The sequence below is a fragment of the Lonchura striata genome, chromosome 9 (genome assembly GCF_046129695.1).
Source record: "Lonchura striata isolate bLonStr1 chromosome 9, bLonStr1.mat, whole genome shotgun sequence".
NCBI lineage: Eukaryota > Metazoa > Chordata > Aves > Passeriformes > Estrildidae > Lonchura > Lonchura striata.
In genome coordinates this window covers 20,147,908-20,174,063 of record NC_134611.1, presented here as the reverse complement: position 1 = coordinate 20,174,063, position 26,156 = coordinate 20,147,908, and the positions used below count along the sequence as shown (strand labels likewise).

At 37.5% G+C, this 26,156-nt stretch overlaps 2 protein-coding genes across 3 annotated transcripts in view; both read left to right on the top strand.

The window, feature by feature from the left end:
• HFM1 (helicase for meiosis 1) overlaps positions 1–13,483 on the top strand; it is a 38,854-nt gene extending 25,371 nt beyond the window's left edge. The window contains exons 22-40 of the mRNA XM_031505532.2: positions 284–375; positions 1,195–1,301; positions 1,390–1,437; positions 1,632–1,729; positions 1,811–1,942; positions 4,776–4,861; positions 5,776–5,859; positions 6,876–7,033; positions 7,737–7,840; positions 8,496–8,651; positions 8,900–8,995; positions 9,407–9,525; positions 10,347–10,429; positions 10,520–10,626; positions 10,710–10,832; positions 11,265–11,355; positions 11,621–11,726; positions 12,094–12,251; positions 12,524–13,483. Of these exons, the coding sequence (XP_031361392.2) occupies positions 284–375; positions 1,195–1,301; positions 1,390–1,437; positions 1,632–1,729; positions 1,811–1,942; positions 4,776–4,861; positions 5,776–5,859; positions 6,876–7,033; positions 7,737–7,840; positions 8,496–8,651; positions 8,900–8,995; positions 9,407–9,525; positions 10,347–10,429; positions 10,520–10,626; positions 10,710–10,832; positions 11,265–11,355; positions 11,621–11,726; positions 12,094–12,251; positions 12,524–12,590 (2,015 nt within the window). The 3' untranslated portion in view covers positions 12,591–13,483. The remainder of the gene's footprint in view (positions 1–283; positions 376–1,194; positions 1,302–1,389; positions 1,438–1,631; positions 1,730–1,810; positions 1,943–4,775; positions 4,862–5,775; positions 5,860–6,875; positions 7,034–7,736; positions 7,841–8,495; positions 8,652–8,899; positions 8,996–9,406; positions 9,526–10,346; positions 10,430–10,519; positions 10,627–10,709; positions 10,833–11,264; positions 11,356–11,620; positions 11,727–12,093; positions 12,252–12,523) is intronic.
• An 8,831-nt stretch (positions 13,484–22,314) lies between these two features.
• Positions 22,315–26,156, top strand: part of ZNF644 (zinc finger protein 644) — a 77,282-nt gene continuing 73,440 nt past the window's right edge. The window contains exon 1 of one of the 2 annotated variants that reach the window (XM_031505536.2): positions 22,315–22,510. The gene's annotated coding sequence lies outside the window, so the exon portion shown is untranslated. Of the gene's footprint in view, positions 22,511–25,563; positions 25,650–26,156 lie in introns of those variants that run through there. The other variant, XM_031505537.2, reaches the window with a different exon arrangement.

Sequence of the window (26,156 nt, the reverse complement as noted above, 5' to 3'; positions counted from 1 at the left end):
GTGTTTGGCTTCTTAGCAACCACAGTTCACTGCCTGGTGTGTTAGTGGGACTTAATCTCCATTGGAGAGAACTGCCACTGGCACACGGCTCTTTCTGCCACTCTGTGATCGGGTCAGTAATGTCCATCACACAGCTGGGGGCAATAACATACTGAGTACTGGGAGAAAATCTCACAGAGGCCTGTAATAAGAAAATTAATTTAATTTGGAGGCTTAAAAAGCTCTAAGCCACTGAAATATACTTGACATATTTATTTTTTAAAGGTATATTCTTGTTTTACAGACACTGGAAGATTAATGGCGTGGTATTACATTGCATTCAATACAGTGAAGCAATTTTTCACAATTAAGGGAACTGAGACACTAAATGAATTGGTAATTTGGCTTTTTTTTAAATCACATATGTTCAACTGTTTTTAAAGTCTAAGAAAAGAAGTGTAAGGTATTTGTATTTGTTTTAAAGAGCTCAGGCTTTGTTTGCATAAAGTTTTAGAGAAGACATAATTAAATTCTATATGGAATATTTTTGAGGCTTTGTACTTCGAGATCTTTTGATTTCCAACTCTTTCTCCCCTCAGTAACCTTACTTATGAAAATGCAAAGTTAATGAAGCTGTTCTGTTTATATATTAAAAGCCTTCATGTTTTCTGCTTTACTAAGTTTTTTTTGTTGCAAAAACCAGCTGCATCAAGAGCATGTTTTACTTTTTAAGGGAATTGTCTTTCTGTTTTAGGCAATTTTCCTTTTTCAGGTAACAGGTTGTTATCTGAATTACAAGACATTTTGTTTTCAAACAAATACCATGGTAAAACAGATTTGCCGTGAAAAATTGAATGCTTGTTCTCCTGTGACTATCTTTGTTATTATAGTGTGAAGAAAGCAAGGTGAAATACATAACAGAAAAAGTTGTTTGTATTTGCCTTGTATAAAGTGTTAGCAATGTGTGTGGTTGATTTTAAATAACCTCAACTGAAATAGTAATCTAAAAGCTGAAAGGAAAATTTTCCCCTTTCATTAATAGCCTTTATAGGAAGAAGAAAGTTGGTCAGCATTAAAAAGAACTGATGGATTGTGTCTTCATGGTTATACTGTTGAGGCAATAATTTTTTTCAAGTGTTTTTAAAAAAAGTTAGAAGAAGTGATAGAAAAAATGGCGAATTAAAACAATTACTAAAAAAACTTTAATTACTACAGATTACAATGATCTCCAACTGCACAGAATTTGTGGATGTGAAGTTAAGAACAAATGAAAAGAAAATATTGAACACTTTGAATAAAGACAAAGACAAAATAACTATCAGGTATTTTTAAAATACATTGAAAATTGAAAATACTTTTTTAACAATAAATAAGATGAATTGTAGAAAATATGTATGTTTTCATGCATAGGTTTCCAATGGAGGGGAAGATAAAAACAAGAGAAATGAAAGTAAACTGGTAAATATTATATTGCCTTTTTATTTTTTTATTGGAGAGCTGCCATTTTATGGCTGTTGAAATCCCTGGTAAATTTTTTGTCATTTTGCAGAGGACCAGATCTTGTATTTTGTTGTTTCTATTCTGAATTTCCTTTTTTACCCCATTAAAAACTTTTATGTTTTTCTTTGTTTACAAACTCACTCTTTTTCCAGTCTCATTCAGGCTCAGCTGGGATGTATTCCTATTCAAGACTTCACTCTGACACAAGATACTGGCAGAATATTTAGAAATGGCTTGAGAGTTACTAGATGTATGGTAAAATTTAATTTTTGTTTTTTGGTACATACCCTAATAAGCTACATTTTAACATAAGTCAATCTTCTTTTTACAGGGCTATCTGACTTTCTGTCATCATCTAAGAACAACTTCTCTGCTTTATTAAACTCCTTGATTTTAGCAAAGTGTTTCAGGTGTAGACTCTGGGAAAATTCACTTCATGTGTCTAAACAATTGGAAAAAATTGGTAGGTACTAGTTAGAAGTTATACAAGTGTAATCTTGACAGAGAATCAAAAATCATAATTAGCCTGCTGATTTTTGTGATATCTACATACATAATTGACTTAGTCTGCTAATTACTTATTTGCCACAATTGAGTACCACAGTTGTCAAAAGAATCTGCCATAACAAAAGCAAGCTGTTTAGTAATTTCTTAAGGCTTTCAAAATATTTCAGAATTGTTCTTATTCCTTAGTGTTCCTTTCAGTATCCCAGACATATTCCACATTGATGTAATTGCATGTCCCTGACTAGGCTATGCCTTCCTTTCCAGGCATCTGTTGCTGTAGGTTTTCTTACCTGTATGCATTAAAACCTTTTAATTCACATTGAAAAGGATAGGAATCATGAAATAGAAATCAATTTATTATGCATGAGGTTCTTATACACATGATGATCAAAAGTTTATAATGATCTTCCTTTCACTGTATCCTGTTATTGAATGAACTTCTAGCTGGAAGTACAGGCTTGTCATACTTAATTGAAAAGGAGTTCAGAAATTTTTGAGTCCTCTGTTTTATAAAAACGTAGTCCTACTTGTTTGAGGTAGTAGTGTATCTTCCTGCTTTGATGTCTGGTCTTATCATACCTTCATGCTTTCAAAATTCACTGCAGCATTCTCTGTATTTCTTCTTTAGAGACACATCAGCTCTGCACTGAACAGTGTAGTACAGAGATCTGTAAATTAGAGAATGGCTAAAGCCAGAGGTCCATCGGGTACAGTACCTTACAGCCTTGCCTGCTCTAGGGCAGAGGCTGTAATGCTTCATTCATGTGGATTCAAAGCAAGGGCAGGGCTTGTTAGCCTCTGCACAGCACAGTGCATAGTGCTGGGAACACATTTCCACTATCCCACACCTGTGGCGATGTCAACACAATCATCTGAGGAATCTGCCTCATGTTCAGCACTTCTGTGGAGTGAGGATGAGTGGGATAAATATGGCACTTGCAGTGTAGACAAATCCTTCCCTGTACACTATATTCAGTAGAATAAAGTCACATTTAGTTTTTTAATAAGAGGTGTATATACAAACATCTCTGTCCAATTTTCCTTTTCTTGGGTACTTTTTTCTTATGCTGTCATAGCTTTTGCAGCATATGTTACAAAGAACTGCTAACTTCCAAAGTGTCATTTGTTCCCCTCACAAGCTTCTTTTGAACATGCTTCTGACAGTTCACTCTTTTTCTGAATCAAACACTGAATTGATGCCTGTAGTTTGATGTGATTTATAACCTCTGCCTATGGCTGCTAATCTTCTTCTGTTTCTTTCTGAAGTTAAATGAATAAAGTTCCTAGAAATCTGCTGATACCATGTAGCATATTCAGAAATCCTTAATTTTTAAACTCTTAGCTCAATGTGCTATTTTTGAACCTTAAAAATGCCTTATTAGTTAGTATTTCCAGTATAAGAGTTACTGTTCTTTGACTGACAATTGGCCTTACTGAGACTGATATTTCAGTTGAATTCTTACTGCATTTCTACAACTCTTGTCCAATAATGACGCTCCCTCTTGTTGCTGAATGGTAGGTTTGATTTCTGTTTGCTTGTTCTGACAGACAGGATAATGATTAGTTGTTATACAGGATTTATGACGTTTACTGTTTGTTCAATTTTATTTCCACCCCCTTTTTTTTTTTTTTTTTTTTTTTTTACAGAAGTGTAGATGAAAATAAAGAGAAAAAGTCTTACTTATATCTGGTATTCTCTTTACTGGGAGAAATTCTTCTACCATTTTAGAAATTAGGATAAAAGAGTTAATCTTGAGCTTCAGTTATAAAGAAACATGGTAGCAGCTCTAGCAGCAGAAGTAATATGTGAGAGTTTTCAGTATTCAGGCAGCAGAGCTTCTGCAAAGGAGCAGGAAGATGGTAAAAGATGTTTTCCCTAAGTCAGACCCAAAAGATGTTTAAATACACATAAAAAGACAAAAGGTCTTCTGTTTCTCTAAATTATTAAATTCTTGAGATAAGTCTTTTCTTATAAGATTACTGTAATGTCTTCCAAGAAGCAACCAAAAAGTATCTAAAGAGGTTTCCCACTTAATTTTCAGATTTCTTACACTGTTTAGCAGAACTGTGTGAGAAGGATCCAAATACTCATTCTAAGTATTTGGTACTATTTTTTATCTACAGTCATTGCAGTTATTGTAACAGGCTGCAATGCCAGGTGAGTTAAATACCTTTCATATGCGGTGATAACTCTAAATCTCACTGGAAGTACTGTGAATCATGAAGAGAAGTAAAAGTGTATGTGGAATTCTCTGCTTTTGTGGCTTACATGCCATGGGAAAGTTTTTGCTAATGCTGGAATGACTTGTAGAAGATTATAATAAATACTTCTTTTTCAGTGAATTTTATTATTAACTTGCTCAAAAACATTGAGGTCTTTATGATTTAAACATACTTAAATAATTTCTTGAATAGGGAAAAAATTCTGAGACAAAGAATACTGCACAGCATGCTTTTTTATCATATATATACAGGACACATTTCTTGACTCCTGCAGAAAGTGATCTAAAATCTGTTCTACTGTAGAAAATGCAAAAGTTGTCATAATTGAAATATTGTGTATTTTCATGTTTGGTTTGTATTGCATTTCTTTTTCTTTTTAGTAATGGAGAAATTAATTAATACTGAAATACTTAAATGAAAATGAATTTAGTGATTTGCTGGGCAGAAAGCTGCATCAAATGTAAATAATTATTTATGCTTTGGGCTTTGTAATGCAGCTGTTAGAATAATTTGAGGTTATTCATTGTCCTTTAACAGCATAAAACTTGTATACATGTTTTTTACAGGTGTATCATTGTCAAATGCTATGGTAAATGCTGGGCTGACATCATTTAAAAAAATTGAAGACATAAATGCAAGAGAGCTTGAATTGGTAACTTATTATTTTGTACATAGATAAATATGATAGGGAAAATACTGAGGATTAGTACTGTTACCAGTAAAAGCAGTATAGTTTATATATATTTGCTGTATGATCATAGCAAAATTTAGATCTTTAGGTGATTTATTCATTTTAACTAGTAGAATTAAAAAACTGTGTAGCTACTGCTAGTTTTCCTTGAAAATGTGTATGATATTTTGTTGTAGCAAATTTAATGCTGATAATAATTTCACTGATTTGGCTGGCTGTGGAAAGCAGATGCTTAAATAAGTAGAGTTTCATCATTGACATGGTTTGAAACAAAGGACAATATGCACTTCTCTATTAGGAGTGTTGGAAAACTATAAAAGGGAATATTATGTACAGTTTCTCTTAGTGTATCTTAGTTATGAAAATCCCAAATTTCCATTATTGCAAGTTTGAGAGCGGAGTAGAATAAAAATCTTCTATATCATCTGTAAAGCACTTCTTATTTCAGGAAAGGTAAGTGTTACCCTAGGACTGGTTCTGTGGCTTTTGGCTTCTTTTCTGTGGACACTGTTTTTTCTAGCGTTCTGGAAGATATAACAGACTTCTAAGTCTTACTTGGGTTTTTCTGTTTTGACTTTGGAAATTTGATTTCTCATTTCTGGCTCCTTTTGTGCTTTTTCTTGTCATTTGTTCTGTTTTAGTTAAAGCTTATATAGCATAGAAGACTCATTTCATATAAAACCTGAGTAGTCATTGGTAGTGGATTGGCAGTTAACTGAACAGAAGCAGTAGCAACATGTAAAAGTGTTGGAATTTTCTTTTGGTAATGTTACTATTCTGGGCATCACTGACAGTAGAGAACCAAGAGAAAGGGGCTTTTTTTGCTAACATAATTACTCAGGCGACTTTGATTCCTTGGATTTACATCTTTGCAGATCTTAAACAGACATCCTCCTTTTGGAAACCAGATAAAGGAGTCTGTTTTTCATCTTCCAAAGTATGAACTTGAAATTGAACAGGTACATTATTTTATATTTATTTTATGTTTTTATGCTGGTATTATTAAATTAAAAAGCAAGTACTTACTTAAAGCAATTCTGAGTCTTCACGGATAGACGATCACACAATATTGTAACCTCCGTCCAGCTTAGCAGATAGAATGAAACTTCCAAATCTCAAAGGAGAGCCTTGGAACAGACATTCCCCATTATATATTGGCCTATCACGTTGATAGCATTTTATGTTACAGATGTATACCAGTATATTCACATTCTAGCATTATATGTGAGTCTGAGATGTCTTTTCTATCTTTAATTTAAACAAACCCTAGAGATAGCAAAACATCCAAATACATCTTACTGAAATGGTATTAATGCATGTTTATTTTCTAGAGCACGCTTAGAAATATAGAGAAACAGTAAATCATTACATTAACCTAGCTGGTGCCCTTTCAAAGGAAGGGTACAATTCTATGTATAATCAAGAGCTTTGAGGTTCTGATTTGCATTTTGTCTTTATATGGATGCCAAAGATACTCTAACTTTCTAAAATCAAAATTTGAAAAGTAACCCTAAAGTTGGTAGACATGAAGACACGTTTGAAGTTAAAAGCTCAATAGATATGTGAAATTCTATTGGTATAACAATTAGTTCTAATTTACTTTTCATTTGACATAATACCAGATGAGTATTACTCAATACTCAATTCTTAGAATGGAGATCTAACAGTTATAAATATCTTCTAAAGGAATATTGGGATGCCAAAATATAACTTCTATATAACAAGTCTTATTCTTGCTTATTTCTCTTTGCATTTGTCTTGGATTCTCAGTACTGAATCAAACTTAGGCTATTCAGCTTATGGCGAAGTTAGTACTGAAAATCAGTGTCTCAGAAGAACAAATAAAATTGTACCACAAATTCAAATTGCTTGAGTTGAGTTTTTGTGCTTGTATCAACAGATAGAAATTTATGGAAGGGCATATATTTTACTTTGCATACTTTAGCAGTTATGTCTTCTGTATCATTTTCCCCAGCTTCCCAAGTACAGTGACACATCGGCTGAAATCTTAGTAACTGTCAAATTAACAAATTATGAGCAGCTCCAGATAAAGAGAACAGCGCCGGACTTTCACTATGTTTCGTTGGTCATAGGAGATGCTGACAACCAAGTCATTTTTAATCAGAAAATTATGTACGTATGATCAGGGTTATTTGCCTTACATAGTTCTATGGTGTTGGCTTTTCATCTGTTCTGTGACTTGCAGATTTTCAATACTTCCCACTGATGCCTAATAGTACAAAATTATTCTTTATCCTACAGCATTTTCTAGTCACTGTTGTCATTTAAAAATGCTACACAAGATTCAGAAAACCCCAAAACATGCCAGTGTGCTTGTCAGTGAAGAGAGCACATGTAAATAACTGTTCAACATCAATGTCATATTATGGAAAAGTCATCATAATTTTCCCATAAATAGAAAACAAGTAAAATACCTATTAAAAGGATAGATGAACCAATTGTTACTTACTCCTGTTAGCTATTATTTCTTCAATTACATTTTTTTTCCCTCAGAGATGGATTTTAATTCTCCAGTTAGCTAAGAGATGCTTGGAACAAATGGAAAAAGAGAAACAAAATCTTTTCTAACTGCTTGACATTTATGAGAATTCTGGCTGAAATCTGGCATTTTTGGCAAAATTGAAACTGATCTGCAGGATCCTGGCCCTCTTATGGCCATAAATCATACATCATTGAAAAGTTCTTCTTGGCCAATTATCAAGCAAAACTAAAGAACTTAGGACCAAATACAGGCTGTTTCACTTGGTTACAGGTACCATAGTGTGCAGTCATGTTTCCATTGTCCTTGTCTAACAACTTTGCTGATGCATTACAGGGATTCTGTGCTCCTGAAAACTGGAAATTGGATGAAGAAAATTGAAGTTAAAAGAGCTCTTAAATCAGAAGACATTAGTATAAATTTAATTAGTTCTGATTATGGTAGGTTAAGGTATTCTTTGAATTAAAAAAAAAATATGCATAAGATTTTGGAACAAATTACTAAAACACTTTCTATTAAGCTAAAGTATAATAAAGTGAGCTGGTCTGGAAACAAACCTCAATACTGTGTATTTTGCTGGGTTGCATACTACCTCTCACAATTACTTATCTGTTTCTTTATTTTACTATCACATTAAGGAATTGGGAAGCATCAAACTGTTACTAGGAGACAATGTTTGGTCTGTTGATACAGACTGGGATTTTCTTTTGTCCTTCTCTGTCAAGTGAGTTAACTGTCAGTAGGGATACCCTATCAGCCTGACAGGTTATTTATGCTGAACAGAGCTGTCTTTGTGAATGGTTAGGTTTTGTTGTAGTAAAGAGGTGTTAGATATGGTTCATCTCCACTTTGGTAACTAATTTTGTTTTTCTTCTAGTGATATGTCTCTAATCCTAAAAAATGTTTGAGGTTTTTAATCTCAAGCTTAAATAATCTGGTCATACAAGAGTGTGCTTTAAGCGCAAATGATCTTTAAAAATTTCCATGATCTTTGAGTAACATTTACTTGCCTAAACACTTTAGAAAACTGCAGATAATTGTAGTATAGAAACAGTTTAAAGCAATTTTAATATTTTTGCCTTTTTATTTTCCAAGTTGGCCTTGATATACAGCGAGCATATACAGCCTTCTACTTAACACCAAAACCAGAGGGACATAAGGTGGTTACAAATCAAAAATTGAAAGCTGAATCTACACTTGATATATGTTATGGCTCACCCCAAAACTTGCCAACAGCAAAAGCAGATACAGGTAAATGGTCAGATCACAGTATCTGGTTAATATTGAAGTCAACAGAAAATTGAATTTTGCTTTCACTAGGGAACTAGATCTTTATTTATCCCTGCTGTTTCTTTCTCAAAGGTAATAAAAATACAACTCTGCTGCTTCTACTTGTAAAGTACTACACTGCGATTCTTTGATGATTTTGAAAGTAAGAAAAATCATGGGTGTTTGGTATTCAATATTACTGGTTGAATTTCTATATTATATTTGTCTAGGAGGCAGATCTAAACAGGAGATTGCTTACAAGAAATATGGAAACAGAGAATGCAACCACCGCTGTAAAAATAAAGATGTGTGTGGGCATGACTGCTGTGAGTTTCATTAAATCTACTACTGATACTTTTAGAGAAATGTAATTTAGAACAGCTCACATCATACCAATGGCTATGTTAACAGAAACAATACAAGCAAGAGAATGGGGCCTGAGGTGTCATGATGCAGTCATAAAGGCAATTATAAGTAGCTTTGGTATTAGCACTTTTATAGGCACTACAATGATTAATAATGCCTTTTGTACTTAGCATATGATTTTAAAAAATGTCAAGCTTGTTATACTTTTATAAAAATACTATGTTAGATCTTGTAGTTAGCATGCTAAATCTTTTAGAATCTTTCAACAGAAGATATAAAGCTTAGTGGCAAAGCTTTTCAAAGTAATTTGGAAATAATTAGGATTTATCCCTTATAACTAATCTAAAGATTATTTTGCTTTATTTTCGCAGGTAAAACTGGAGTACCTCCAAAGTCACAGATGAATGGAGACACAAAGTTTTCTTTGTACCTAGCTGATTTAAGGAGCAGGAACTCAGTTTCATCTATGCCCCCAGTAAAACGTCTAAAGGTTCACTTGAATGCAGTCAGCCATTTCATAGGTTTATTTTAATCTGTTACATATTTGTAGGCATTATTTGCAGAGAGAATTTTATCACTGAATATGAACATTCAAGTTCGACTTTTCTGTGTGGAGTGCAAAAAGTAAAGAAGTACAAAAGTCCAGGAATCTTTGAGAGGTTCTACTGTTCTTTGGAGCATTTCCATTGGTCCACTTCTGTGCACATCCTCTATATTTTTTCTTTTATAGCATTTGATAGGTGTGGTTGGTGAGGTTCAGAGGCATTGTTGGAAGGTACTGCACTGTGACTTGGTTTGGCAAAATATGACCTGAATAAAACAAATTGTGTTATTTATGAGTCATGCTACTAAGAGTCCTTTTTTCACTGTCAAGTAGATCCACTTGTTTATAAGAAAACCATCCCTATTAGTTTTAAACTTCTGAAACATTTCATGGCTTGCACTTCATTCCTCTGAATGTAGTGTTAGACTAGGTCTTTCTGCAGTAAGAATGACATTTGAGGTATTGGAGGGATTATTTCCACCTCAGAGTTTTGTTTGCTTGTTTGTTTGCAGTAGAGGATTATTTAGCCTACAGCTAAAACAGCTGAGAGTCAACCAGTGTGGCTTTGCCAGGGTGCTTGGATACCTCCACTAGAAGCACATAATTCAAACCTTTTTAATTGAGTGCATTAGATAGAGATCAGAAAGGTTTTATGACTTGTAAATATTATGCAAACTTACAATATTAATGATGTCAGTATGCTTGTTATAAACATAGTAAGAACTATTTTTTTTATCTTATGAGTTAAGATATTTTACTTCCTTTAGATGCAGATGTTAAGTCAAGCTGAAAATGTGGATCTCAAACAATTTGTTTTTACACCTAAGTCTTTATTGCCAGCCTTGCCAAGGTACTACTAAGAATTGTTTTGTGAATAAAATTATTTTGCAACTTTCTGCAACTGTTTTACAAACATGTCACTGATTTTTTTTTTTACTAGGTCTAGCAATAAACTGTCATCTTCATCACCTTCAGTGGATCAGGCAGATAATAATAATACCTTAGAAGTAGCTCAGCAACAACTACAATCCTGGAATTGTGGAAAGAGTAATAAGTTATTGCTAATATTTAAAATTACAGTGTTCACTGGTTTGGTCTTTAAATTAATACTTCATATTTTTCTGCCACAGATAAAAGCAGATACTGCTTTTCAGATGCTTTGAATGTGGACTTTGAACTGAGAGATGACATTTGGGATGATATTGATGATGATAAATTGGTATTTGCCAGTAATTTTGTCAGTAGAGAATTAGGTAAGGTTATTTCAACAAACTTTTTTCTTTCCTACAAATTATTCTTCTGGCTATTACTTGAGAATAAATTATTATAGTATACAATGAATAGAAGCACCTGAAATTTGTGGTTAATTGACTAGACTAACAGGTTTATTATTCTACCTTGAATGTCACATATATTGTGACAAGTTCAATACAGAAGGAAGAGTTGAAAAACTCACAATTAAAATTTTCTGATGGCCTGAAACTGCATAATCATTGTTGCATAATGTATACTGACTGTATATCTCTGCTTATTTTTATATTAGCCCAAAGGCCAAAGAAGAAATATTTCAAGTGTTAAGACACTTTCATAATTTTCAAAGTGTTATTTATCATAACATTGGAAATATTTAGAAGGGGTTATGGCTACTTCTCAACCCTCTTTTTAAAACTTTCATTCTTTCACAGAACATGGAAATACCTGCCTTCAAAGTGCAGATGAATGTCAACCCCTCTGCGGGTATACAACAAGCAAAGCCACAAATAACATTTCAAAAGTGTAAGAATTATATAATTTACTACTGTTTTATGCCGTTTAAAATATTGTCTGTATTTCACGTGTATCTGTGTAATTAAATATGTAGAAGGTTGTCCACTCATAAAAGTGAGTGAAATTTCATGTTTAAAAGATATGAATTGTTGAATTATTTAAATTTGGTTTTTATTTAAGTGTGCAGGGAAATAAGTAGAAAATCCTGAGCTGAACAGCAAATAATTTTTCCCTTCTATAAAAATACTGAAATTATTCAACTTGGTATTTTCAGTTCATGCACAGTACAAGATGAGACCAATAGTCAGAACTCAGATGTTTCTGTGGTCAACAGCACATCAAAAGTGAATTTCTCTGTACAGAACAGAGATTTAACTTTGGTGAGTAAAAATATATTGATAACATAATTTTCTATGATTAGAATACTTATTGTGTAAATATATCTGCCATTTCTGACTTATGAATCAATTAGGTTATCATGAATTTTGAATTGTCCAAATTATTCTGTGTTCAGTGGGATATTCCTGATACAAAGAAATAGGATATGAATTTACTTTATATAGCATGAGCTCAAAAGTATTTACTCAATTTGACTTTTTCTGTCCAGTATATAGCTAGAATCATCACATGCTCAGTCCTTGTCAAACACTATAATATCAATTAAATACCAGTACTACATTCTACAATAATCTGGAAGTTTCAGTTGGTTTAACCATATATACTTTCTTTTAAACTTTTGTGTTGCAGTTCAGTTTTCATGAAAAAACACATTCAAGTCCTTCTCAAGAGCAAAAAAATGTACAGAGTTCTTCCATCCCAGAAATAATCTCAGACTCTTCTAAATTCACTAGGAAAGAAGATTTTTTTATTTTCACAAAAGAACAGGAAAAAGAAGTAGATCCTAGGTAAGAAAAACTTACTTATGTTTTTCTGTTTCTTCGGTGTTCCAGTGCTTAGTTCTTCACGGAACACAGACTTTTAGGCAATATATTTGATTCTAATATTTATTGCTAAAAAGTTCTGTTTTCACAATAATAGTAGCAATTATTTTTTCTTAAGAGACATTACTTAAAATTATATTGCTTGTCTTGGTTTCTCTTGACTCTATACAGTGTTCCTGATCCCAAAGGTTTTGATGGGCTATACCTAATTTGTTTGTTTGCTTAATCTTCTTTAGATTTCTTCTTGATGATGAAACCAATGATGTCAGGCCCTTTATTGGAATATTTGATGGTATTTTGTAAAACATGTAAACAAAATACATTGTAAGTGCTGGGGAAAGAACTTACAGTCAATTTTACAGTGAAGGCTTCCGTCAAGAGAATTTGATTTCTGTTCTATACCTGTTCATTAATAGCTGGATTGCTGCATAGAATATGTAATAAATTAGACACCAGTTTTGTTGTAGAATTTATAGAATATAAGAATAATATCTTGTTTTACAAGTATTAAAAGTACTTTTTGTTTACCTTGCTGTTTTCAGGATTATAAAGAAAAATATTGAAAGCTGTCAAAGGAGAATAGTTCATAATTTGAGAGTACTATTATAGATAAGAGAAAATCCCACTGGAGAAAGTAAAGGATTAAGAGTTTGTAGTAACATGTCCTGCTTCTCAAATAATCTTTAAGTGAATGAAAGACTATTTCCTTGGAAATTTTTTATGTTTTTTAGGTTTTTCTTTCAGTTTCTCTAAAGGTGAATTTTTCATAGTGCTGATTCTATAAAATAATTAGATTTATAAATAGAAGCAATAGAATGATAGACTATCCTAGATTCTAGATATTCCTTTTGACAGTGCTATGAATGTTTTAATAAAAAAGTGCAACTTAAGCAGGTATGTTTCTAGATTCTCAGCAAACCAGTTGTTAAATGTCTGTAAAAATACTCTAAAACGCTCTTGCCTGCTCAGTTTCATACCCAAGGTCATAAAATGAACATTCATGTGTCGTAATATAGATTTAGGCACCAGGCATTAGATTTGGATATCTTTTTGTAGCTTTAGTGTTTGAGTAGTAGACCTTGCAAGTTCAGCAGTTAGTAGAATATATGATATTGTCTAAAATCCAAGAGAATGTTAATTTTTACTGTTAATTATTCAAAATGTGAGGAATTAAAATGTTACAATCACATGTGGAACATTAGCTGTCTGTTCTTTCAACATTGTTTGTGGTACAACTAAATGCAGCCATGTTTTGCTGCACTACCAGATTGTAATTTTCTCAACTAATAGCATTTTGCTTGATTCCAGTGTTTCCTTATGCTTTTGACTTAATATGACTCTTTCTCTGGATGAAAGAATGGACTAATCTAAGCAGCCTCAATCCTCACCCCTCAATATCTTTTTGAGTATGCAAATGCCAGCAGGCCCAAGCTTAATTCACTTTTCTACACCAAGTATTTTATTACACCTCAAAGTTATTAGTATATCTGATCTCTTTTTGTCAGATTTTTTTAAAATTAAGCTTCCAAGCTGAAGTAACTCAGAATTACTATACTACTGCTACATTTAGTCCTGCCATCCTAGTCATGTACACCTTCCAGTTCTGTGTCAGGGTAACATTTAAGAATGCAGATTTTATCTCCTGTCCATCACAATCTTCTGATTTCCATGGGAAACAGATGGCTCCCAGGCAGATACAGTGGTGTTTCTCAAAAGATGCCTCATATAAATGACCAGGGGACCGAAACCCCAGGTCACTCCCCAGAAGGTAAGTGTTGACTTAGCTATGGAGAGCTATAATTGCCATTGTTTAATTGAATCCCATTAAGAGATAAACTTAGTTCACCTGGACTCCCTGTCTAGTCACTAGAAAGAGACAGACACTGTCAGAAGATATTTCAGATTGTAAATGGGCTGAATTGCTCCCTGGTGGAACCCTCTGAATCACCTGTGATGAGAGTGACATGGAGAAGTTGGTTTGCTGTAATATCACAGACAGGCTCACTGAACATTGCCTTGCTTGTGCATGTGAGACACTGAATTCCTTTATCCATTTAAGGATCTAACTTTCCTAAGGTGAATAAAAGGGCAAAAGATGGCTGTGCTTTGTTTCGTGTACTGACCACATGCTCAGAGAGACAAATTCAACAGGACATCATCAGACATTTTCACTAAGCAACTAACAATGAGTAAAATAGAGACTAAAGTACATAAAAACATTGTTAGAGTCTAAACTGATCCTTATTTTAATTCTACGTAGAGTTGAAACATTAAATGAGTGGCTTGAATTTCAATCAATGGGATTGTGTAAGTAATTCTTGGGGATACAGCAGGATGCCACAGCTTTAGTCTGGGGATGATTCTACAAAATTTACATTATAAAAAATACTGTTTCCTATAACAAAATAGTGAAAGAAAATTCAATGTGATGAGAAGTCAGATTTTACTATCTTACTTGTGTGAGTCTCCATAATAAAATACATGCTTATACCTGCTTTTAATTTAACTTCAACTTCCTTATATGCTTCCTTGTCCTATCACACATATTGATTTCAAAATAAAAACTGAGGTCAACCATATTTGTGCCTGAAGAAAATGCAATATGCACTCAAAACCCATAATCTTCAAAAATAGTGGGAAAATAAGTATAGTGTTTAAACATGTTGCCAGACATATTTCTGTATACGGTAAGATTCAGCATACAGAATACTGCAAATGTATTGTAACATAATTTTCCTTGTGTGGTGCATGTCATGAACACATTTTAATTATGTAGCTTTTATTCTTGTATGTGAAGATTTTAATGAGTTAAGCATTACAGTAATTGTTAAAATAAGAGCAGTTGCAACAAGTAGGACTCTTGTTATTTGGGTGTATTTTTACTTAGATATACCTTCACAGAATAGTTACGTGATGTATAAAAGTTGGTGCTCTTAAAGGCAGTCAGAATAATGATAAAGAATTAACAGAAGTCACTGTATGAAACCAATATACCCAAAATATTTTAAATCAGTCATTTTGCAGAGCACAAATTATACCATTCTAATGCATCATTATGACAGTATCGATGGTACCTCTTCTAAAAGAAGGGGTATCTTGCATTAGCTCTTTATGTCACCCTGTCTGCAAAAGAGTTGTATCTTGTCAATTGTTTTACTGCCAGGATCTTTAATTATATCTCTGAAATGAGATCTGTGAAGCCTAGGTTTTTTTCCAAGCTCCTTTGCTTAACAAGGAAATAGAAAAGAAGGTACTAATCAGGGTAAAATTCTCTTCCTGCAGAGGGCTAATAACACACTGAATTTTTGGAAGACTTCCATGAGAATTAACTGAGGCACATGCAGTGCTTTCAGTGATTAATTTCAGCTTGACTGAAAACAATCAGATAGAAAAAGGGCAGGTGTTTATTGGCTGCCACTGTTCAGTTGAGATAAACCTGGCTTAGCCACGCTTCTGTATTTGTTCTTGAAATCTGTGTGACATCAAATTGTATCAGTTTAAGTCTTCACTTTCCCCCAGTGTTCTAACTCCTGGTCTCCGTGTGCCCTGGATGGGCGTTTCAGATAGAATGTGCTGGGATAAGGAGAGCATTGCAAAGCACTTTTGTCTCTCTAGGCAATGCTTATCCCTGTTGCTCTTCCCTCTGGCTGTGAAGAGACTGGAAAAGATGTGCTACTGTTGACTTGCATTCCTGCCCTTAACAGGAGTCCCAGTCCAGACTGTTTATACCAGTTAGGAAGAGTTGTTTCCCAGCTTGCTTTAGTGTGCTACTTACCACACTGAAACACTACACTTTCGGGAATGTGCTTTGAGTGGTCTCAAGTCTGTTCTCTTGTCCTTTTTAAATGGATTATTTCCATGTGCCAGGACTTGAGGGGCACAACTAATTGGTGGTCTATGAAAATGTTAACATGTTTTGCAAAAATGCAATAGATGGTACTGGGTGGACATACTTCACATAAAGAAGGTATATGTCCTTTCAAATACAAAATTGCCTAGATATAATAACAATTAATTTATTTCTGTATTTAATATATACTGCATGGAACTAGCATGTCTTTTTGACTGAAGCTAGATGACAATTTCTATATTTTCGATAGCTGAGCATAGGGAATAAGGCAAAACATTTTGTTTTGAAGGCTGTAAGGGTATTTTGTTTATATAAAGAAAACAATGTTTCTTTTGTAACTGTGAAACTTCCTATTAAAGGATGCATATAACTTTCAAAATAAGAAGACGCTTGTAACTGTAAATGGCTATGATATATTTGCTGTTCCCCCATCCACTTAGAGGCAAAACCTATTTATGAGGCTTTATTAAGTGCAAATAATTCCCATGGCTTCTGCACTGAAGAATCAGTTGCAGAATATAGTCTGATTTGCATATAAATGACATTATATGATTTCTGCTCAGAAAAGTATATTGAAAAATACACATTTCTGCATTGGAAACCTGATATTCACACATATTAAAGTTAGCTTGCATAACTTATTTTAAGCTGCTGCATGTTGATACCTGATCACACTTCTAGCTAGATTCAGGCTTTATCCTTTGAAATTGTGGACTTCTTCTTTTGATCTAATTAAGCTATAATTTAGAGAAACCGATTCCAAAACATTTATCTCATCAGTTTAAGCACTTAAAAATACTCAGAATATTCATCAGTAGAAGTGGAAAACTCCAAACTTAGCACTTTTCCTTATCTTCAATACTGTGAATTTGTGATGTGAGAGAATTCCTATTGTTTGAGTGAGACAGGAAAAGGCTGCTAACTTGCTCTAGTCACTTCAATAAATGGTAGGATGTAATGAAAGTAGACACAGAAATACTATTCTTTTTTATGCTTTAATCTGTCTAATGCAATAAGTAATACAGTGAACCTTGCCATTGAACTCTGTCTATTTTCACAGATTCTTATTGTATCCTGCTTTGCCAATACCTTTGATGGTGTTTTTTAAGCAGCCAAGCCACTCATTCAGGACAAGTGTCCACTTACTGACAGGCTCCTTCTGCTTCTTAGATCCATCCTAAAATAAAGGATGTTGAACAGACAGGCATTAAAAAGTTTGGAAGAGACCTGCCACACCTTGGTTTTCAAATTCCTGCTGGGCACAGGTCTTAATGAGCTGAATGCCATTGCCAGAAGCAACAGATTCTCTGCTTAGAGAGATTGATTTGCCACAGTGAGTTGTCATTAGTTTTGAATGCCTCATGGAGAGCTTGACACTGTCTAGTAAAGAAAAAGTGAACATAGTACTATCTAGAAACTTGGATGTGCAAATCAGAACCTCCTTTTTAACAATTTCTTTCAGTTTATAAAGGCTATTAAATTATCTGAATGAAAATGAGGCAGTACAATTTATTACTATTTTTCCTGGTTGTGGTGTAATATTTTAGCTGTTTTATTCCAGACTTGTTAGGTTCCTGGGTGTAGGAAATACATTTCTTTTATCCCAGAACTCTATCCTTGTGTCTTATGTGTTATGCCTGGGGAAGGTTTTTCTGTCTAGTTGGGAATTTCCATTCAAAGAATAGTCACCCAGCAGCTGTATCATTTATCATTTTCATTATCTTCTCAATTATAAAGATTTTAGGCTCTGAGGTCAGTTTAGTTTTTAAAAATTGTACTAACTGATGTAAATGTGTATTGACCAAAGCATCAGCACATTATCAAATAATTTTATTTCTTAATTGTGGTAGCAGAAGTGATAAAGAATGTGTTGGCCATTAAATAGATATGCTTATCTTGTGATTCATCACAGAGATGCGTTTCAGAGACTGGAGGCTTGCTTAGTGAGGAAAATAACCTGTTTTAGGAAGATAAGAGGTACAAGTGGATGGATCTCCCTCCCCGTCTCCTGGGTGTGATTGTCTCAGACAACCATATTAGCAGAAGCTTAGACACATTCTTAGCTCCTGGAATGAATTTGCTGAAGTGACAGTGCATACTGAGGATGATGGTAAAAAGATGGGCAGTGTATTCTGGAAGAAAATAAAGTTGGCAGCTTGCAATGGTGGAACACAGCTTCAGATAAGCATGTGGTTCAATAGAAATTAGTCTCTGTCCATAGACTTTATAGCAGTTGATCAGACCTGCTCTTTCAGTTCAAGCAGTTAATAATATCTCAGCACTGCAGCTTAAGGGATACAATTTTCAAAATTATTGTAGTGTGGGACCAATAAATTTCAGCACAAAGAAGGCACTATTCAATATAATTTATTTTAGATTTCCATCTAGGGTATGTTCTGACACTCCATATGAAAGTCAAATTGTCCATGTAAAATGGTTTTCGGGTGATAAGTTGACCCCTGGGGTTTTAGTAAAACAATAGGTTCAGAATTCCATCTGACTCTCCAATCTATAAAAGCTAGTTATCAGCTGTTTGAAGGATTTGATAAGAAAGCAAAAAAAAGAGAGCTTTTGTATAGTGACATTTTTCTCATTAATGGGGACAATGTAAGAATCACAAACTCCTTCTGGATTTGGTAGTAAATACTCTGCTGACGTGTTCCAGGAGATACTTGTTCTGTGTGAGGAGTGTATGTGTCTAATCCTCCACATGCATATGGAACAAGGAATATTTCTAATAGACATATACAGGCTGTCAAAGGAAGGACGTTTACCATGCCATCATCTGGCCATCATTTCTAAATGCATTCCACCACCAGAGCCTACTTCAGCAGAAGTTTTGCTGCAGAATGACTGTCTTACAGTGCCTAGAGACACAGTAGAATATTTAAAAGTAGTGCAAAACAAATGGTAACCTGAAAAGAAATGAGGTGTTATTTTAAGTTCTTGTCTGAACACTTGTATAGGACTTAGTATGATTTTTCCCCCTAGTTTTGTTATTTAATTGTATTTACTTGAGAATACATAAAAATAGTTCCTACTGTAACTTGTGACTTTGCTGTCAGTTTAAGTAGACCCAAAGTTGGGTAGAGGCTTTGTTGCATTTTGTTTTAGTAGATGGGTGTATCTGCATGTTCATGCAGCATTAGTGAGTAACTGGGAGAAGGTGACAGTAAGATAGGACCAGTCATTGCATTGTGACAGTAGAAGCAGCTTGCTTAATAAAATGCACTAAGCATGTTATGCTTAGTGCATTTGAGTGCCTCTTTGATTTTTCAGCAAGGAAAATACCTCCTGCTTTTAAAAAAACAACTGTGCTTAAGAAAATATTACTTTTCTACAGTCTATATAAAAAGGATAGTCTCAAAGCAAAACCCAAGTCCCTCCTCACTTGTTTGTGATGTTCCTGTACTTCCCCTTCCTGTGTGGGTGGTGAACATTGAGCTCACTGCAGAAGTACTGTTATACTCTGCTGCTGCAACTTTTGCAGGTGTGAGGAAGCTACACAGAGGGCACCTGTTTGCCTCCTGTGTTCTGGAAGGGGCAGACACGTCCTCCTCTAAGAGGAACTGAACAATGCTCAGGGGTGAAGATACCTGATGCTCCCAAGTTGGGTAGAGAAAGGAAATGAAGTGATCTGAGATGTTGTAGGCACGTATTGTGGAGGAGAGATTTTGCCTGTGGGACAGAGCAAACTTTAGAAGTGATAGGAGAAAGGTAGGTTTCCTAGAGCAGGTGTTCATGGCATCTCTGTGAACCATTTCAGAAATTTTCAGATTGGAAGAAAGACTGGAAAGAAAGATTTGCCCTGCAGTGACACAATGGAAACATTAATTTTCATGCTTTTTTATTAATTCTAGCTCTCCAAGAGATCAGACTTGTCGTGATTTAACGAACAATTCTATCCTCCCATTCCAGTAACATTTGCATTTATAAATAAGGATTGTGTGTGTGCTTATCAAACAGAAAACCATCTACCTAAACACAATTGCTAGTTCCAGGTCCTTGTGGAAACTATGTAAAAGAGCTAACTACTCTTCCACCTTACCTCTTCCTGGTTTTGTTTGGTTGATTTTAGCTTTATAGAGATAACTGGGTCTTAGTCCTGCAAGTAGGTAACTTATAACAGATGTGGGACAGGCCAGCTCCCTCCCATCAATAAACTGCTCGTTCAGGTGTATGTAAGCAGTACTGAGATCTACTGGAGTATGCTCAAAGCAAAGCATCTGTTGCATTCTTAAAGTGTTTTTCTTCTGGAAGAGCAGATATGAGAACCAGAATTTATTAATAACTCTGACTTCTGCTATTGACTGGATTTAATCTGCATTAATACTTTCCGAAGTAGCTATATATTTTCCTTTGGGTTGAGGTAATTATCATTTGTATTTGTGGCCCTAGTTAATTGTAGGCCTCACCTTTTGCTTACTTAAGCCCTGTGAGAAATTGTTTCCTTTCCTGGAGTGGGATGATGCACTGAAGGAAGTAAAGTACTTTATCTGCATTCCTCCATACCCCTAATAATGGGAAATGCTGGGCTGATATCATGTCAGGTGCTGTAGCTGTGTAAGTATTCACTGAAAAATCTGTGAGTGCAGCCATAGGTAGAGTTGGTGTCAGACATGAAAACATCATGATCCATCCCTGGAAGGAGAGTCTCAGAGCTCTGCATTAGGGAGGGCACACAGAGTAGCCACATGCCCAGCATCAGCCTCCTCCAGGACAGGGACAACAATCCATTACCCCAGCAGAATAAGTTTACTAAAGAAGCATCAGATAGATGTAGTTTTATAAAAAAGTCTCTCCCGTAACTTTTAATGAAAGAGTGGGGTATCTGTTCTAAGATGTTTTATTCAGGACATAACATGACTAAAAAGCAAAACAGGAGAAAAAATAGTGGACAAAGTATTGCCTCCTTCAGAGGCACAGCTTTAGGAATGACCTGTTTCTTACATGAAGCTTTGAGGGTGATGCTGAGTTTGGGGCAACCCTCACCTTCATGCCTTTATTTTGCCTTTTCTCCTCTGTAGACAAACTTCATGCAGAAGCCATTTTGTCTACTTCTATACAAGGTTGTGCTGACCGGCCAGATACTTTTGGAAGTATGACTGGAATGTGTTTGTGAAGATGTAGAAACCTAATCAGTAATTAAAATAGTCACTGAGGGTAAATCTGTGTTCTGTCAGAAAAGCTTGTTGACGCTATGGAGCTCCACTCTCGCCCTGTGCCACTCAGCTGTTGTACCAGGCCAGTTGTTCTGTAAGGTTCTTATGTGCATTACCTTTTGAGAAGCCTGTCTCTTATCTCTTGGCAATGCTGTTATTGCCAAAAGAAAGTGCATGTGTACAAGGAGCAAAGCAGACTCATGTTTCTTTCAACAGTTATATTTCACTCATCCTTGAACTGGAAAGTAGCCTTTGTTTCATGTATGTGGCAAGCGAACTACATAACATTAGTGAAACAGAGATCCTAAATCCTGTTTAGAATTGTCATTAGCAGCTACGTATATATTTTCAATTGTATTTTTTATTTGGAGTTTAGTCATAAGTCACCAAGATGTAGTTCTGCTTGTTAGCTATAGAGGTAGTTGACAGGGCTTGGAATAATCCAAGATTTCATCCCAGTTTCATAGCATTCCTCATTGCCTTGAAACTGTACTAGGCTTTGTATCTGTAGTGAAAGAACTAAATAAAGAGCATTAAATTGACGTTTCCACTCCTGTAGATGGAATGGGAAATGAGGAGCTCTTTGTCACCAACTGGAATGGGTAACATAATTCCAAGTACCATTTGTAAACAGCTGTGTCTTTCCTGCAGACCCTGACAAGAGATTTCAGACTGTGTTTCTTTAAAAAGGTCTTTGAGGAATACAACCCCCAGGATGCACCGCACACAAAGTGTTTTGATGTCTTTCACATGGGGCTCACATCGGACATTTCCCCTCCATTACTGCGCTCACAATCGCCGGCCTGAGGCGCGTGGAGGAATTGCCCATCCGCCGTGCAGGAACCGTGCGCGGAACGAGCCCTCGTTCACTGCGCACCGGCACAGCGCGGGGCTCAGTGCGGGGCCGGGCCCGGGACAGCGCGGGCCGCTGGCGCCGCGCCCGCTCCGCGCAGCCCGCGGGCCGGGCGGGCCGGAGGCCACGGCCCCGCCGGCCGTGCGCAGGGGCGGCCCGGGACGGCCGGGGTGCCGCCCTCGGGGCGCCGCCCTCCGGGGGCTTGAGCGCTGGCACTCGCGTGTCACCGTGCGCTCCCCCTCGGTGCTGGCACCAGGCGCAGGGGGAGACCGAGGTATGGCACAGCTTGTGCTGCAGGCACCCCATGGCGTGTTCCACGGTGCTTGTCCAGAGGGCTCTCGCGTCTCGGCGCTGCTGGGTAGGTGACACACAGACCCGCGGGCAGGGACCAAGGGAGGGACCCGGCCGCCACCGCCGCGCAGCCGCGCCCCGGAGGGACCTGGTGGCCCGGCTGCAGCTGGCCTTGCCTCGGCCAGGTGTTTCCGGACTTAAAGGGAGGCCAAAATACTGAACACCCATGCAAAAATGGAAGTTAAAAGCAAAGGCGCCGACTATATCGTAACACCGGCAAGAACTGTAACTTTAAATGGAGAGAGGCCTACGTAAGATGGCCAGTTCTGTGGGCTTGTACCAGATTGATAAAACGGTTAACAAGGGACTGATGTGCTGCAGAGGGAAGGTGACGTACCATCCTTTCGGGATTTTTCCAGACGAGTTCCCTTCTGACTCTTAATTTGTCCCCCTCGGGTGACAGCTGGGCCAGCTAGGGCGGCCAGCCGAGCTGGGGTACCATTTCCAGCCACTGCTGCCTGGAGCACCTGGGTGTGCAGTTCCTCTGCACCGAGCCCATCCGCGTCTGCCCGCCCCAGGCAGCCCATCACCCTTCCTGTGGGAAAGAAGGGAAACAAAAGAGCCTTTTGTTTCTGCCTTTAATGCAGAAATAGGTTATAGGATAGTTCTTGTCTCAGAATTTATTTTCTCCTGAAAGTGTGTGCCCAAAGCAGCTGTTGTGCTGACCTCCCTGCCCTGTGTGCGAGGTCCCGGTTGCATGCCGGTAGGAGAAGGGAGAGGTGGCGAGATCTGGCTTGGGGTCGTGGCTGCGACCTTGCTGGGTTTGGCTCTGCAAATGGGACCCAAGAGGCCGGCGGTGGCTCTGGGGCTGGGCAAGGCTTGGGTGTGCCTGCGGTCGGAGTGGGGCTGCGCATAGATCCTTCCCTACAGAACAGTTTTGTCAGCACATGGACTGGTACTGGCTTCACATTCCTTCCCAGAGTTCTCGAGATGTTAACTTTCAAAAGGGCGGTCTCCCTTGTGGATTTATGTCAGTGATTTTGGGTTTTAAACTATTCATGCATGAAAAATGACTTAGGAGCTGTATACTCCCATGTATGAATAATGACTACATGGGAACACAGATTACAGCAGTTTTGAACTGAGACTGCTGCAGTTTACATGCTCGCTTTGGGAACATTATGAAGCGTTTTTAAATGCTGGTTCATGTTAATGCATTGATTTCAATCAGTCTCTTTTTGTCCCTTTTGGATTTGTTCAACTTAACAGCTAGCTTGTTTCATGTTTGCTCTAAGATATGCTTAGCAAATTAGGCAAATAAAAAAATGCATGCAAAAATATGGTGCTATGCACACGTATCAGGTTTTTTATTTATTAATAGACTCCAATTTCCATACGATAGTCTGCCTTTTTTTTAAACTTTGGCTCAATGGATAGTTTATGCCAATTACACATAGTTTAACAGCTTTGAAATCTGTTTTTGCTTTTCTAATTCATGAAGACATTGATTCTGTTTCAGGTTTTAATTAAACTCTACACTGACTTTAAATTCTATTGTCCTTTTCATTTAAATAGGATTTTTGTTAGATCTTTAACAAGACCTCAGTGGGGTAATAAATCTAAGCAATTGTCCTTATTAGGAGTAGATTATCCTCAAGAGATGGAAAGTCACAGAAGTAACTAAAACCATTTGCAGAGACTGAAGTAAGGCTTTTTCTTCCTAAACATTAAACAGACTTGAAAATTACTTGCTTGGGCACTCAAATTAAATTAAATGATATTTTGTTTATTTTTCACATTTTTAGTATAGGCTATTTGCATTTACTTAAAATTTGAGTTTCATTGAGTAGAATTCACTCCTGAATAAGGATCCTTACTTTCAGTATACAAGCTGTAACTGAAACTCAGTATATCCTGACATTTCTTTTGTTAACCCTTGCAGTGCTTCTGTCAGGACCTGCTGACACAGTGAGTGTATTCTTAGTTCGTTGTTTTTGCCATAGAGATGAGTCTTGGTTGAAGAATTGGTTTTGTGTTTATCCCACAAAACCTTCTCCAGCAAAGAAGAACTGTGGAGTATGCAGGAGTGTGGAGCTTGAGAAAGATCTCACATGCTGGATTTGAAACACAGGTTCTTGGAGAAAACTTGTCACACACTCAACAGTTCTGTCTAGGTTTGACCTTACCGTATTTACATACTGTTGAGAAGTGGAAGGGGATATAACTCTAATGGTTCTCTTTTTTTCAGTTGTTCATTCGGAGGTATTCTCTGTTCTGCAGGTGCTCCAGGTTTGCTTTGTTCCTGGCTTTAGTCATTGGTTGACTTCTGATGGGACAAGGCCTCCTGGCAAGTCAAATCCTGACTATTTCCCCAATATTTAATTCCCAACTTCATCATACACATTGTGGTGCATTTTCTATAAACATTCCGTTGTATGGAAGCTCCATTTTGGGGGACACTGTTTACTAGGACTTCGTTCTACAAACCAACGGGCAAAGGCAGGGATGTTGTTCAGAGACACTGTCCCCGTGAGCCCTGCCGAGCCAGCGCCAACTCCCTCGCTGGCCAAGCCGCTGCCCTCCGCGGGAAGCAGGGCTGAGGGGACACGGCTGAGGGGACATGACACGGCTGAGGGGACATGACACGGCTGAGGGGACACGGCTGAGGGGACATGACACGGCTGAGGGGACACGGCTGAGGGGACATGTCCGCAGGGCCACGGCTGAGGGGACATGGCTGCAGGGCCACGGCTGAGGGGACACGGCTGAGGGGACATGGCCGCGGAGCCAGGGCCGCAGGAGGAAGCCGGGCTGCGGGAACGTGGCTGAGGGGACATGGCTGCGGAGCCACGGCCGCAGGAGGAAGCCGGGCTGCGGGAACGTGGCTGAGGGGACACGGCTGAGGGGACATGGCCGCGGGGCCAGGGCCGCAGGAGGAAGCCGGGCTGCGGGAACGTGGCTGAGGGGACACGGCTGAGGGGACATGGCCGCGGGGCCAGGGCCGCAGGAGGAAGCCGGGCTGCGGGGACACGGCTGAGGGGACATGGCCGCGGGGCCACGGCCGCAGGAGGAAGCCGGGCTGCGGGAACACGGCCGCACGTGACGCGCCCGCTCCGCCTCCGCCGGGAAGGAGCCCGCGGCTCTGCACGGCCCGTGAGGACCAGCCCCTCTCGGTTGTTGCAGCGCTCCCGGCTCTCAGCCAGCAGGTATTTAATGTCTCGGAGTCCTCCTGTCCGTGGGCTCCTCTGCCCCTGTCGGGCAGGCCGGCGTCTCTGCAGAGCCAGGTCCTGTCAGCCTCCCCACATGGCATTTGCTGTGCTTCTCTACTGAGGGACTTCACTTCAAACCTTCTTGCCTTCTACGTGATACTCTAGTGATACTCTGCGGCAGTACGAATTATGTTAGAGGAACATAGCTAATAAATATTAATTTCTAATTAGACTCTATTTGCTGCATATTCTAGGCAGCATTACAGGTTTTGAGCCTTCATCTGCCACTTTCCATATCACTCAAATGGCAGAGATTTTGGTATGGTAAATCACAGAGGAAGGTGGAAAATCTGATGCAAAGTGAGATAATGTAGTTCTTCATTTTTATGGCTCTTCTGTGCCCTGATAGAAAAATTTAAAACATAGAAGGTGCTGACAGCAGGTAAGTCACCTAGATCCTGCTCTGCTTTCAATATAAAGCCCGGGGAAAGTGGAGGAAGGGAA